Below are 15,203 nucleotides of genomic sequence, written 5' to 3' on the forward strand. Positions count from 1 at the left end.
CTATTGTGCCTTGTTGTAGTTGCTCTTCAAAATATTTGGACAAGTTTACAACTCCATTAGCTGTATGTACATTAGTATTTCAATTTTTTCATACTTCCCTCCTCTCCCAACCTTTTTTGTCATGTTAGCTAGTCTGATAGATATAATAGATATATAATACCTCAGAATTGTTTTAATTTGCATTTCTCTAATCAGTAGTGATTTAAACCAGTTTTTGTATGTGACTATTGATAGCTTTGACTTTTTCTTCGAAAAACTGTAAATATCTTTTAACATTTATCAGCTGGGGAATTTTTATAAATTTGGGCATCATTCCCTGTATTTGAGAGATAAGACCTTTATCAGAGAAACTTGCTATAATTTTTTCCCATTTCCTGTTTTCCTTTTAATTTTGGCTGTATTAGTTTTATCTGTGCAAAATTTTGATTTCATGTAAACAAAATTGTTCATATTACTTCTTGCTATGTTCTGTCTCTTGTTTGATTATAAACTCTTCCATTATTATCCATAGAGCTGATAGGTACATACTCCCCTAGTTTACTTACGATATCACTTTTTATATCTAAATCATTTGTCTATTTTGTCCTCGTCTTGGTATTTGATATGAGATGTTAGTCTATTCCAAGTTTCTGCCAAACTATTTTCCAGTTTTCCAGAAACTTTTGCCAAATGACAAGTTCTTACCTCTAGATCTTGGATCTTTAGATTTATCAAGCACTAGATTACTATGGTTTTTACTATTGTGCATTGAAATCACATAATTTTTTCCTATATCAAATACTATTAAGCTTTTCCTTAGGTGATCAGTGTGATGAAGGAGTCCTTCCCATTCTTGAGATCTGTATTATAGAGAGACATCGTCTTCCCCAGAACAGAAATAGACATGTCTTTGTCTTTACTTTTATTCAGCAATACCTTCAGCTATATGTATACTACATACAGGTGGTCAGTCCTAGTGGAAGTCAAAGATCCTCTCCAAAGTGGCTTTGCTCTCCAAAAGTTCCCAGTTCTTTTTTAACTGTATTCTAAAAGAAAATGTGAAATAACTCTGGGTAAAGTTTATTTCTGGGTTTTATTTCTGAGCTTTTTCAATTTGAAGAAGCTCTGCTCCTGAGAAGAGATATTTCTTTTTCACTCTCATTTACATTTTTTTGGTTTCCAGTGTCATGATTGACTGAGAAGGCAAAAAACTAGGTTTTGCTTACATGTTATAAATACAAATACATGTGTCCTATTTCATATGCATGTAACTATAGATAAAAATAACTTATTTCATAATCCATATAACTATATATCTTATGCAATGCTACCCTTTTGCATGATTCTAGAATATAGTAAACAAGCTAAAATATTCTTATTTAAATAATATACATAGGCATTTTAAATTTTTACTTCAGGTCTCCTTTATAGGAGTATGTTTATTGTTATATCATACTTCCTTCTCCATCTCCCTTACCTCATGAAATGTGGATTATATTGTATTTCTACTATCTAAATATGGCAGTATGCAGTATCCTAAGGCTTATGTATATATGAGCATTGTTTTTCAAAATCTAGATTTCTTTTCTTTTATATTAGTTTTTTTAATGCACATGAACTTCAATATTGTGTAATTTAAAAAGATATACTGTTATTGCTATGCTTCAATCTGCACTATACTTGGAGCTCATTAATATAAAAGGTGCATTTCTAAATAGAGTAGCTTATTAATGTGATCTGCTCTGAATTTTGACACTTCTGTTTTGGTATAGTGTTGAGGCATCCTGTCAGCCAGAATTATACAAAAGTATGTGGCTCTATATCCAGTCAAATAAATATGTTCACTGTTAAGTCATAGTTTCAAAGCTTTTATTTTTAATTACTTTAACTTTATTGGTTTATTTCAGAAGACTTTTATATACAAAAATATAATAAATTGTAAACTTCTTGGCAAATGAATTACTCTTTATAGCCAGAGATTTGTGACAAACTAGCACTTTTAAAGTTTAATTCTATGTAAATTCTTTGGGACTAAAATTGTAAATGATGTATTTTTAAGTTTTACATTAAAGAATTTATTTGCCCTTGTTGCAGAAATGTCTCCATGAAATTTTAGTTGCTTTTTCTGATCTCTCTTTCAATGAGCAGTAAAACATACTCAGATAGGAGGAAACTTAAGTGAACTCTTGGTTAATGAAAGTTTTTATAAAAGTGATGGATGGATCACCAGTTTTCACATAATTAAAATGTGACAAAATATGAAAGACTAAAATTATACTTTTTTATTCTTTGATTTCAGAAGATAACATCAATCTTTCAGGTTCCTTAGTATGAGCATCAGTTATCACTATCCTAGAGATATGTAAAACCACTTAATTTAACATTCTGATTGATGGTGTTGCCAGATAAACCAGATTTTAAATATTATTAAAAAGAATGTTGTTGTTAACTTTCATTAATTTTTTTTTCCTGACATACTATGTAGTATCCTGTACTTGTAATTTGCTATGCAGGTGCTAACATATTAGTGGATAGTGTGTTCTTGTTCTCTCTCTCTCTTTTTTTTCACACACACACACACACACACACACACGTACACACGCAGTATATGTATAAAATACATATACATGTATTATGTCATATGCATGGCTTATTGCTTACATACATGCACATGCTTGTTTATGTGTGTGTGTGTGTGTATACACACATACACATGAAATCAAACTTGAGTACCTATCTTGGAACTGATATTATGATACTATTTCCCTGCTTTCTTTATTTTTGTATTTTATCATATCTATCTTTTACTAATTAAGCAAGAAATTTCTTATTTTGTTTATTATTAGCCTTGTCATCTAAATGTAAACAAGAATAAATAATGTAACTTTGTTAGTTGTTTCTTCACACACAAAATAGCTGCTGCGTTTTCACCCATACTAACAGAAATATCCAATTATTAGTTAATGACATGTGATTCCTAGATTTTAGCAATAACTAACGTGATATTGAAAATTTCTTTGGCATTATGAAGGTATCAGGAAACTCTTTTATATTCTTAAATTTAATTTTTATTTGGAAGTATAATTACTTGAGTACTACTGAATGCTCAACTTCATTTTTCTTTTACAGAGTCTTTAGAAGAACAAGAAGTACCTATTAATTTTACAGATCAGACAGATGAAAAAGCATCAGATACAGAACAGACAAATCAAATAAATGAAAAAGCATCTGGTTCAATGGAACAAGAAGACAGCATAGCAGGAGAAGCTGAGAATAAAGAAACTACAGTTAATGAAGCCAAATCTACTATTTCTAATGCTGATTCTGCTGTTGTTGATGAACCAAATGGAGAATCTTTTATGGAAATTGAGTAAATGATTCCAAGTGCCTTCAACTTGATCTTTGTAACTTTGTTGGTGTCAGCTATTGCTTTCCAGGTGGTGTTTCTCCCCCCCCCCCCCCTTTTTTTTTTTTTGGTTGGTTGTTTTCAGTTTTTTTTAACAGTCCATTTGGTATTTAAACTCTGACTGCCTATTTATTTCAGTCTGTCAAATATATATCTACTAGGTACTTAAAGTTGAAAGGGTATGCCGTCAGTGAAATAAAACCCTATAGAATGTACAAAGATTAGCATTATGACAGCTTCTTCTAAACATATTTTGGCCACTTTCAGCAAATGTGATAGCAAGTGTGTTTTCTCATATATGTAACCTGTAAATAATATCCATTTTGTCAGAGGAAGAACTTTAATTAGGAAGAACTGTTACAGCATTTGGTTTAAAGAATGAAAATCTTTTAGGATTTTTAATGCTTTAATGTTAAAAAATAGATAAAAATCTTTAAACTGTAGATATTTGCCAGAAAAAGTGTATATTTAGGCATTCATCTTTAAGCCATTTAAAGTTATTCTATAACTGTAACTATAGACATTGTTGCATATTTTTAATAAGAATACAGTTGAATAGTCAAGTGCAGTATTTCTTTTGATGTCACTTACTTTGCAGATGGGCCAAAGGCACGTGTGTATGAATCTAGCTAGTGTTTACATAAAGACAAAAAATAGGAAATTTCTCTACATTTGATTGTACTTGAATGCTGACCATTATTTATACTTGTATAATAATGATGTAAGTGAATTTTTGTGCCTTCGTGTGTGTATTTTGTTAAGGAAAATAAAGATTTATGTAGCAGCATTTTTTAAATTTTAATTTTTGTTAAACATTGAGATTTTTTGAAACAAACCTTTTGACGTGTTTTGTCAACTATAAAATTTCATAATGTGAAGAACTCTGAGTTGATAAGTCTTCAAGCTATCTTTTTTTTTTTTTTTTTTTTTTATAGAGAGAGTATTTGTGTTTAAATTTAGTTGCTTTTAAATTTTGGAAGAAATAAAATGAAACATATATTTATTTCATCATCTCCTAAACACTTTTAATCTAAAATAGGCAGAGTTTACCTAGCATGGTTAATTGGTTCCATAGTAACACATGTTAGGCAAAATAACATCATAAGGCCAGTTGTAGGAATAGAAACAAACAGAATTGAAAGCAGGAGCTGCCCAAGTAGTGAACCGGAACTACTTAGGTAAAAATTTTTTTAATAGGGTTTGCTTGTAATGTTATGATAACTTGTAACATACTAATTTATTTGGAAGCATTAGCAAAGAGTGAATCTTTATGCCTGTAAATCAGAAGTCACGTTTTTAAGGCATTAAAAATACTTCAGTGCCACTTGGAACTCTGCGCTTTGGTAAGAAAGTTTTTATTGTGATAAAAGGTGGTTATTTGCTAGGATCTATATCACAGTTTCCTACAATGATACCAAGGAATAAATGGGGAAAAGTGGATAAAAATGATTCCTTAAGATTGAAACATGGAAATAGTTAGTTTCATGGTCTTGGGAAGAGTTTTTATTCTTAAGATTAAAGTTATTATTTCTTATTTCTTACTTCTTTGTAGGTCTTAAAAAATACTAGATTCTTTTGGTGCCAACTGATTATCAAAAAGAAATGAAGCTGTTATACAAAATTGAATGTATTCAGTATATAACAGCTGTTTCTTAAATTGTACACATATGCTTCATTAAAAATCAAATGAAACATTATCCTGAATTTGTTTTAACTTTTGTGATTCACATAATATAGTATGAATCATGTTATGATCATTATCTGTTAACAGGTATAATATGTAAGAGAAAGGGGCACGAATCTTGTCTGCAGAAAACTGAAAAGTAGAGAAAAGCATTGGGCTTGGGGGAGTCTAAACCAAAACTATAGGATCATAAATTTAGAGCTCTTAGTTCATTTAGTTTCAGGACTTGTTATGTTGATCTTTGCTCCATTTAAATTTTTTATATTTAAAATTTTTAAATCAGGGGCACAAGAAATTAGGAGTTTCATCAGAATGATACAGATTATTTTTGTTGATAAATTTATTAAGATCCCTAACTGTTACATTTTGTCCAAATAAGTTTTATCTATATTGTGAATCATTTTCTAATTTTTAATTATCACCAAATTGAAAGGAATATATATTGTAGATGAATAAAATTTCATGGAAGAACCAAGAAAAGATTAGGAAAATGGATGAACCCTAAAAAAAGTCTAGTTAATAGTATTTTATAACATATGAATACAGAGAAATTTCTTCTTACAAAATTTAGTGACATAGATCTTGTTAACCAAGAAAAATTCATATGAGAAAAGTTAAATTATTATTTTGTTACATGCTTAAAGACTTTTTAAATCATAGGACTGGGGAGGAACCTAATCCTACCCATTCATCTTCCAGATGAGGAAACTGAGGTCTAGAGAGAGAAAGTGATTTGGTCAAAATTATAAAATGAGTGGCAGAATTCATACTAAAACTTTAGATCTTCTGACTTTTTGAGAAATGTGCCTCTCCCTGTACCATATTGTCTCTCAGTGAATTATTTTATTAACAACAAAGAGAAAGTTGTTGTTCTAATTGATTTCCAGCTTTTTGGTGAATCTGTGAAGTTATTTATGCTAGATGAAAAACAGAGTTCATATGTAGGTTGGATTAGAGTGCCTTTTCCAATTCTGAAATTCTGTGCTTGTTTGTACTGTAATAGATGATACGGTTTCATTTCTTGCTTCCTCTGACAAAATGTGTCAAGTATTTTAAAGTTAAATCTCTAAAGAACAAAAGAAATAATTAGTTTTAAAATATAAAATACTATTTAAAAAATAATCTGTTGAATTTTGTGTCCAAATAGTAGTTTTAAGGTCTAAAATATATAGATAACTTTTGGAATCAGGTAGTTTTTTTGAAAAGGTGATGGAAAGAGAGCTATCTTAAGCAACTGGACAAAAATAAAACATTACCTTTTGAAGACATTTTAAGAATAACATTTGTGAATGCCTCAAAAAAAACATTTATAGTGCCAATAAGGAAGAGTTTATTTGAACTCAACTCTTCCACAGGTGAGTCCATCAGACAGAGATGGACTTTAGGAATATGGACTGCTTAACCATACATATTCTCTTGTTCATGATTCTGAAAATGTAATAGTTATCTTATTTTCCTTTTAAAATCTGTTTTTCCTGGGCTGTCGGACCAACAAAATAAGACCTTTTATTATTTAAAAAGGAAGAAGTATAAATATGTAATTGACATGGAAAAAAGCTTGAATGAAGAAAAACATGATTGCTAAGATCTTAGAGCTTTAACTCTGTGGTGCATGTGAAAATGATTATACTTGAGTACTGTGATTTCTTTTGTACATGCAAACTTGTGACGTATTTATATGGCAGTGACTCCATATCTTATGGCCAAACTGAGGGTATCTCTTGAAATTTATCCAGACTGATTATGGCTTGACTGACAGTCTATCATTAGTCTTTTCCTTTTATTTTGAATCCTTTCTTGTTTGGTACACTGCTAAGACTATAAGTGAGTCATCAGAATAAGACTTAAATGAAAGATAAGACAAATACAAAATTAAAATGAGTTCTGGCTTTATTTGGATATAATGCATATTAAAATCGGTCATTAAAATATAGCTAAATTCTTGAGAAAAGCTTTACTTAGGTGTAGGTGAAATTCCATTTTAACTTCTGTCCTTCTACCTTATGATTTCCTAAATTTTAATCCAGAGCAAGTCGATAATTTTTTCTTTTTTTATTTTGTTGAAGTTAATGTTTTCTTCCATGTTGTATTCTTCACCCTCTTCCTCTTTCTTCCCCAGGGAAGTTGATATGATGGTGGTGGAGGAGGATTTTCTTAAGTCCCCTATCCCATCCTCCTTTTGATTATACTTTAGAATCTAGTTTTTTTTTTGTTTTATACTGCATACTGCAAATGTATGTTAATTTATACCACTATTTTATTTTGAGGGAGGATTCTGTTTATGTAAGCACTTTTTTATTTGCTATGCATCTTTATTTTTAAATTTTTAAAATTTTCAATAATATTTTATTTTCTAAATACTGGTAAGGATAGTTTTCAACAATCATTTTTGTAAGACTGTGTACCAGAATTTTCTTCCTCCTTTCCTTACTTTATCCCCTCCTCAAATCAGTAAGCAATCTGATAAACAGGTTAAATATGTGCAGTTCTTTTAAACATTTTCGTATTGTCATTGTGCAAGAAAAGTCAGACCAAAGGGGGGTAAAAACCACAATAAAGAAAAAAAAAACAATCAAAAAGGTGAAAATACTATGCTTCAATCCACATTCAGCTCCCCGCTCCCCTTCTCTCTCTTGATATAATTGGCACTTTCCATCCTGTCTATTGGAATTGCCTTGAATCACTGCATTGCTGAGAAGAGCCAAGTCCAATGCCATTAATCGTCACATAATCTTATCGCTATATACAATATTCTTTTGGTTCTATTCACTTCACTCAGTATCAATTCATGTAAGTCTTTCTAGTAAATACTTCCTTTGTGTTAAGTCTTGTGCTTGCCAGTTGCAGATACAGATAGGAATATGATAATCTCTGTCTATGGGGAGCTAAAGTTCATTATGGAAGATAACATTGTACATATATGTAAGTATATATGGAATAAACATATGTAGAACAGATGCAAAATAAAGTTGCAAGTTTGAGAGGTGATGAGGAACAGTATGTAAAAGATGGTGTTTGAACTGTTTTGAAGGAAAATTAGATATTCTCCAAAGGATGAGTAAAAAAGATTTACATTGCAGGGAAGGGGTTTAGCCAGCATGAAGATACAGATACAGGAGATGGAGTAACATGTGAGGAGCAAAAAGAAGTTCAGTTTGGCTACATTAGAGTATGGGAAGGAGAATGATGAAAAGGTCATGAATCTGCAAGACTGGAAGAATTATGGTCTTGACATAAGGAAGTTTGATAGAAGGGTAAAAGATAATATTTTAGATAAGTTTAAAATATCTTCAAGGCATCCAGTTAAAAATGTGTAATAGGTAGTTGGTGATGTGAGACAGGGGCTCAGGAGAGACTACAGCTAAATATAATAGATCCAGGAGTCATGCATAGAATGATTCTATAATTAAATTCATGAGATCTGGTGAACTGAAGGAGAGAGACTATATTGAGAAAATAGAAAAGGATCCTGGACAGAGCCTTGGAGTAAGTACATTTCAGAGTATGGAATATGAGGAGAGGATCCAGAAAAGGAGTCAGCAGTAAGTATGAGGAGGACTGAAACCATCAGATTTTATAATCAGAAAATCATTACTCATTGGAGAAAACTGATCTAGTTAAGTGATTGAAGTCTGAAGCTAGTGTCAAGAATTGAGATGAGAAAGTGGAGGTAGCTAAATGACTCAGAAGATGATCTTGAAGTCTAGAAGACCTGAATTCAGATCCTGCCTCAAAACATGTTACTTCAGACAAATCAGGTAACTTCTCTATGCCTCTCTTGCCTCATCTACAAAGTGAGGAGATTGGATTAGCTATCTTCTAGCTAAATTTACAATCCCATGCATGTGGGCAATTTTTAAGAGTTTGAAAAAGAACACTGCAATTTGAGAGAATGTACAGTCTAGTGAAAGCTTTTTTAGAGATGAAGGAAATTTGGTTATATTTGAAAGCAGTAAAAACAAATGATTAGAGACTGAACATTAGAGGGAAAAAAGGGAGATGATTAAAGGCCAGTCTGCTAGAGAAGATAGGAAGGATAAGCTCAAGGATCCAGGTAGAGATGCTTAGCCTTGACAAGGAGAAGGACCACCTCATTATGAGACACTAAAGAAAAGAGAAAATGTGAGGGGGATGTGAAGGGAAGGAGAAAGAAAGCATCCATTTTCTCTGTAAATTAGAAGGTGAATCCTTACCACAGGGAGGCAGAAGGAGAAGAATATAAGATCAGGGAAGAAGAATTTTCTGTCTGCTATTTGGAATTGGAAATTGCATAGTACCTATGGGTAGTGGACACTTAGATTCTGATTAGTATGAATAATGAATTTTCTGAAGTGGTCACATGTATTTGAATGTGCACTATTTGGAACTAATTGTGTAAAATATGGTAATTAGTTTCATCCCAATGCAATCATATAGTGCAAATTCGAATAATACAACCACTTCAGGGGAATTATTTGGAGTAATTGGGACCTAGCCATACTATAATTATATGAGGAAAAAAAATTCTGCCATAAAAAGAGGTACTAGGGCTTATGTGTATATTTGAGAGGGCAGAGTTCAAAGGAAACAAGACCCAGAAATATGGGGACAGTTGATATAACAAATGTTAAGCCAATAATTTGACTTTCTTGTCTTTTAGCTTTCCTAAACTCTATTTCTTCAGACATGGTAATTGACTTTTTAATGAAAAGCCTTTAGCTTTTTTCCCCCTAAATGAACTTCCTCAGTAGATTGGAATGAAGTCTTGCAAAAGATATTAAGCATCTAAGTGACAAAGTACTCAGCACTGGGCTTGGAGTTTGGAATGTGGCCTTGTGCACTTAATTGTATGAGTCATTTCATTGCTATCTGCCTCAGTTTTTTCAAATGAAGATTATGGTAGCGCTTATTGCATCAAGTATCTTCAATTCTCTGGATTGTTTGAGATAATATTTGCAAAGCACTTAGTACATTATTTGGCACATAGTAGCAATAGTGGCACATTAATAAATGCTTATTCCCATCATTCTCTTCCCTTATTAATTTATCTGATGTGAAAAGAAAGATAAAAATGGAAGATCTTTTATTCCTAGTTATAATTACAAAATCATCTTAATATCATGATGCAGTGCAGTGAGAATTTGAAGGATTAATTTTCTACCTTTTTTTTTTTGGACATTTGTATTTTGAGGGCTTGATAGCTTTGTAAATTTCTTTTCCTGTATATAAAGCCATAGAAGTTCAGACTTGGAGTTTGAGTCTTTCAAGGAAACATATAAAACAAAAAACTAAGCACACACAACCAAATATCAGTAGAGGTTTATTTATTATGGTCAATTACTTTGCCCATAGCATATATTTAAAAGTTCCTGTATAGCTTCTTTTAGCCTTTGAAGCAAAAATTGTAAATAAAATGAAACAATCTTGGCTCATTTGCTCAGAGTTGATACCTTATCCAAGTGTAATTCTTTGTTTTCTCCCAAATAACTTGACCGAGCACCAACAATGAAAAGTATGCTAAAATCCCACAGGTATATCAATATTCTCAGTTGTATCCATTCATCTATGAATTTTATGAGTTTACCTAAATAATGATTATAAATGAAGATAAATATTAAAATGTTCAGGAGTTACACTGCATAAAAACCAAGACTTTTGGGATGGTTGAATTTTGTTCTTATTCCTTTTAGATGTTTTGATTTTTGCTAGTTTCCTAAGATCTGGTTTTCTTTTCTCAACACACATTCCCTTCTCTTCAACAAACTGCTCTTAAGTTCAATTACATTTTGATTTTTTAAAAAGCCATTATTGAATTGAAAATGGGAATTTTCTTTCCCTTTTTGAATATGAAGCTGATAGAAAACAGCATTTGTTCAAGGTTCACTAGAAAACAGCATTTGTTCAAGGTTCAGTAGATTCTGATAAGAACATTTATCCATTCAACAAGCAGTTGTGAAAATAGTTGATGATGGCATAAATGACTAGCTCTTTTCTTATGTCAGGATGGCATCAGATTGTTACATCGTGAATAGAAGTAGGAATGAGAGGTATTGATATTTAGTAAGAAGCCAATGATATGCTTCCTTTACTGAGTTGAATTGGGAGCTGTAGGTATTTCTAGGTAATGGAGTGCCTGGCTCATTGTGAATACTTAACAAATGCTTTTTCTTTCTATCTAGAGATGTGTTAGCAGATGGTTCTGTTGCCTTCAATGAGCATATAAACACATTGGTTTGTGTATTATTGGCTTTATTGTCTCTAAATGGTGATATATGTCTTTATTCTTACATTATAGTCCACAAGGTACTGCCCTATGTCCCAGGCTTATATAATCTAATTTTTTAGATGTATCTTTTGCTAATAACAGCAGGTTTAGTTTGTGATTATTGTTCTGGACCTCATTGATAAACTAAGACAGTATTAGATTCATAGTGTTGACGTTTAACCTTGCCACTGACTTTTTGACCCCTTTGCTCCCAAAACATGGATTCTTTTTTTTTTTTTTTCTCTTAAAGTTGAAGTAGTCCTCCATTCATTTTCACACATATTGTGGGCAGTTTAAAGGTTGGTCACAATCGAATATTGCTCTTTCAAATTTGATAATGTATGAGTACAGAACTGTGACCTTTGATACATAGTAATACATCAACATGACATGAGCAGTAAGTGCAGCAATTACCTTTACTACACTTGAAATTGTGTGTTAGTGCTCATCTTGAAAGCAATTATTGCAACAACAAAAGAAAGTGGCTTTAAGTTAAAAATATTTTATAAATCCAGGTAATTTATGTTTAGGTAAATATCTAGAAATTATCTAATTTATGCAATTATTTTCTGTCTCCAGGGCACACTTTTAAATGAGCTTTCTTTTCATTAAAACATACAGTAGTTCAGTAACAAAGGACCTTAGTTCTTGCTCTGATGTAGTAGGCAGGGTGTCGCAAAGCTGTTTTTACCCCAAAGAGAGGTTATTTTTCAAAATGATTAAATACTGTTTCAATGCAAAGCTTAAAAAAACAAAAACAAAATTTGGATAGAGGTGTGTATGTATGCATGTGTACATGTACATAGCATATATTAAATCCATTAATTAAAAGTACACAGACTACTTTTCAAATGTATCATGTGGTGATGGCACATTTAAGAGAATTTTAGTCATTGTAGGATATGCTACAATCCTAGCTAGGGACACTGGAGACCTCTGTGCATACAAAGCTACTGATAAAATATCTCCCAAAATTTGTTTTGCTTCCATAATATCTTGGGGGGACCTGAGCTGCTTAGATGTTGTATTAGCCTACTAGATTCTCACAGAGATGAGCAACAGTTTACACAGGAAATTAATCTCAGATTTGGAAAGGAATTGAGGCTATACAGTCCAACATAATAATAATCTGAACAAGTACAACATAATAAATGGTTACATAGCTTTTGTGAAAGACCACTACCTCTCAAGACAACCTGTTCTACTTTGAGATAGCTTTAATCATTAGGAAGCTTTTTTTTTTTTTCTGACAATCAAAATCATCCTTTATGTGCCTTAAGTCTGATGAAAAGACACTAGATCTATTCATCAACCTGTATTCATTCTATCTATATATTTGCATAGAAATGCTGAAGTAAGCATAGGAATTAGGATTTTAAGGAGGATTGTAGGAAGTATGTTGATTTCTTGATTATTGTAGCCAAGTGGGGTTACAAGGTCCCAAGCAACATGCTTTATATATGACTGGTGGTTTGCACTTTGTCTCTCTTATTGTAAGCTTTTTGGGGTTAAGGAACTGTCCTTTCTTTGTTTGCACAGTACTTATTCATCAGTAAGTATCTATTATGTGTCAGGGTAGCTAGATATTGCAGTGGATAGATTGCTGGACCTGGAATTGGGAAAACCTGAATTCAAATGCAGTCTTAGAGACTTACTAGCTGTGGGACTCTGGGTATGTCACTTATCCCTGTTTGCTTCAGTTTCCTCATCTGTAAAATGAGCTGGAGAAGGAAATGGAAACCACTCTAGTAACTTTACCAAGAAGAACCCACATGGAATCACAAAGAGATGGACACAACTGAAAAATGACTAAACAAAAATGTGGCAGGAACAAAGAGATGAGGATAGAAAGGCAGAAGACAGGAGCTCATAGTCTAATAGGACAAACAAGTTGAAAACATAATGTATAATCAAGCTATATGTGAGATGAATGGAGAATGATGAGTTAAGAAATTAGGAAAGGCTTTTAGCTGAGACTCTAAGGAAGGCTGGAGATATTAGGAGGAAAGAGAGCACTCCAGGTATGGGGAACAGCTTGAAAAAATGTCTCACACCTTTATGTTCATTGGAACTAACTGTTCTCATTCACTGATTCCACTGGAGTAAGTCTTCACATACTTCCATAAAAGGGAAGTTGGAAGGGGAGGAGGGAAGGTTTAGCTTTGTCCCTGGGACATATAAGTGCTTGATAGATGCTTTTTTACTGACTGTTATTCAGACTGCAATAGATGAGTGAACCAAAATTCAAATGTAGATTTTAAAAAATGGAGATAAATCCTCCAAGATTATCCAATCCAAATGTTGGGTTCCAGACATTCCAAGTTTCTATTGCAGACTGATTCTGGAAAAAACAATTTTATTGCCTTGTACATATTAAATGTTTGTTTAACATGTATTTGTTGGTTAATTAAGAATGCTGACTTCAGTGTTATGCCAGCCTGTTCCTTTCCATGAATGTCTTTATTTGCTTACTTTTTTTTTTTTTGAAAAATCTAGTTCCTATAGTAAAAATCTAATAATGTCTTTAAATACTTCCCCTACTTCCCCTATACATAGATTCAACTGTGTCTTAACCACATTTCTTATCATGCTTTCTTTTTCTCTTAATTTTTTTTTCTTTTTAAATTTTTATTAAGACTTTTTTTTTTTTTTTTTTTTTTTTTTAAATCAAGAGTCTGGAAATTTCATGCAAATTGTCCCCCAGCCTCAAAACCAAAAGACATTAGAGGAGGTTTAAAAGTCATGCTATGGATTAACAAAGAGTGAAATGCAGTAAGTTCTGTATTTCTTTAGAATACTGAGGCTCATGTATCAAGTGTAACATCCACGACAACAAAAGAAGCTGGTAAGAATTTTGCAAGTAAGTGAAACTTTTTGTAGGCCTGAAGATTTCATTTATCTTTGAGGTTAGACTAATGCACTATGCAGTCTCTGCAGAAAAAGGAATTGTGAATTTGGTGGGGGGACATAAGGAGGATGAGACATCGTAAGGAATTGAATTTGGGTAGTATATATGTTATGACTTAAAAATGGAACAAAAATATGAACAAAAGCAGTAATCTACCTTTTTGGATTACAATCTTTGTCCTTACTATCTTTATAATGTAAATTTTTAAAATTAATTTTATAATTATTTTTTTGACAATACATATGCATGAGTAATTTTTTAACAACATTATCCCTTGTATTCATTTTTTAATGTAAATTTTTTAACTCATAGCATCTAAGACTTGAAAGGAATTTAAAAGATACATCTAAACCTTTCATTTTATAGTTGATGAAATAAAAACCCATTTAATTTGTCACTTAACATAGCAGATAAGAGTGTCAGGATTCAAACTTAGTTCCACGGATTCCAAATGGTCACTATTACATATGAATGTTAGTTATTGAATACTTTATATGATTCTAGAGCTTCCTGTCAGATAATGACAAATTTTTGTCCTTTCCTCTTTACCAAATTCAAAATGGTGACCTGAATTCATATTCTTAAAATTCCCCATATCCAATTCTATTCTTCACTAATTATGTCACTAATATTTAGGAAGTACTTAATAGCTTTAAGGAATCAAACATTACCAAAGGAAAAGAAGAATGTTTGCATATGAAATGTATGTGATTTATCTGAGAAACCATCCAAAAATTTGGAATGTTGCATGAAAGCTCTGGGCTTGAATCATATAGAATCATAGGTCTTTTGTCAGCAGGTACCTCAGAGGTAATTCCTGTTCTAACCCCTTCAGTTTATAGATGAGGTATCTAAAACCTCAGAAAGCATACATGACTTATATAGGATCACACAGTATCCATTGTGGGATTTGAAGCCATGTCTTCTGACTCCAGACCCAGTGCTCTTTGCATTATATGATCTGGTTTCCAGAATCCCTTTG

At 31.9% G+C, this 15,203-nt stretch overlaps 1 protein-coding gene across 4 annotated transcripts in view; it reads left to right on the plus strand.

The window, feature by feature from the left end:
• LNPK (lunapark, ER junction formation factor) overlaps positions 1-4,172 on the plus strand; it is an 80,048-nt gene extending 75,876 nt beyond the window's left edge. For all 4 annotated transcript variants that reach the window (XM_074303045.1, XM_074303047.1, XM_074303046.1 and 1 more), the window contains one exon: positions 3,109-4,172. In XM_074303045.1, coding sequence (XP_074159146.1) covers positions 3,109-3,353 — 245 coding nt within the window. In that variant the 3' untranslated portion in view covers positions 3,354-4,172. The remainder of the gene's footprint in view (positions 1-3,108) is intronic.
• The last annotated feature ends 11,031 nt before the right edge of the window (positions 4,173-15,203 follow it).

The sequence above is a fragment of the Sminthopsis crassicaudata genome, chromosome 3 (genome assembly GCF_048593235.1).
Source record: "Sminthopsis crassicaudata isolate SCR6 chromosome 3, ASM4859323v1, whole genome shotgun sequence".
Lineage (NCBI taxonomy): Eukaryota > Metazoa > Chordata > Mammalia > Dasyuromorphia > Dasyuridae > Sminthopsis > Sminthopsis crassicaudata.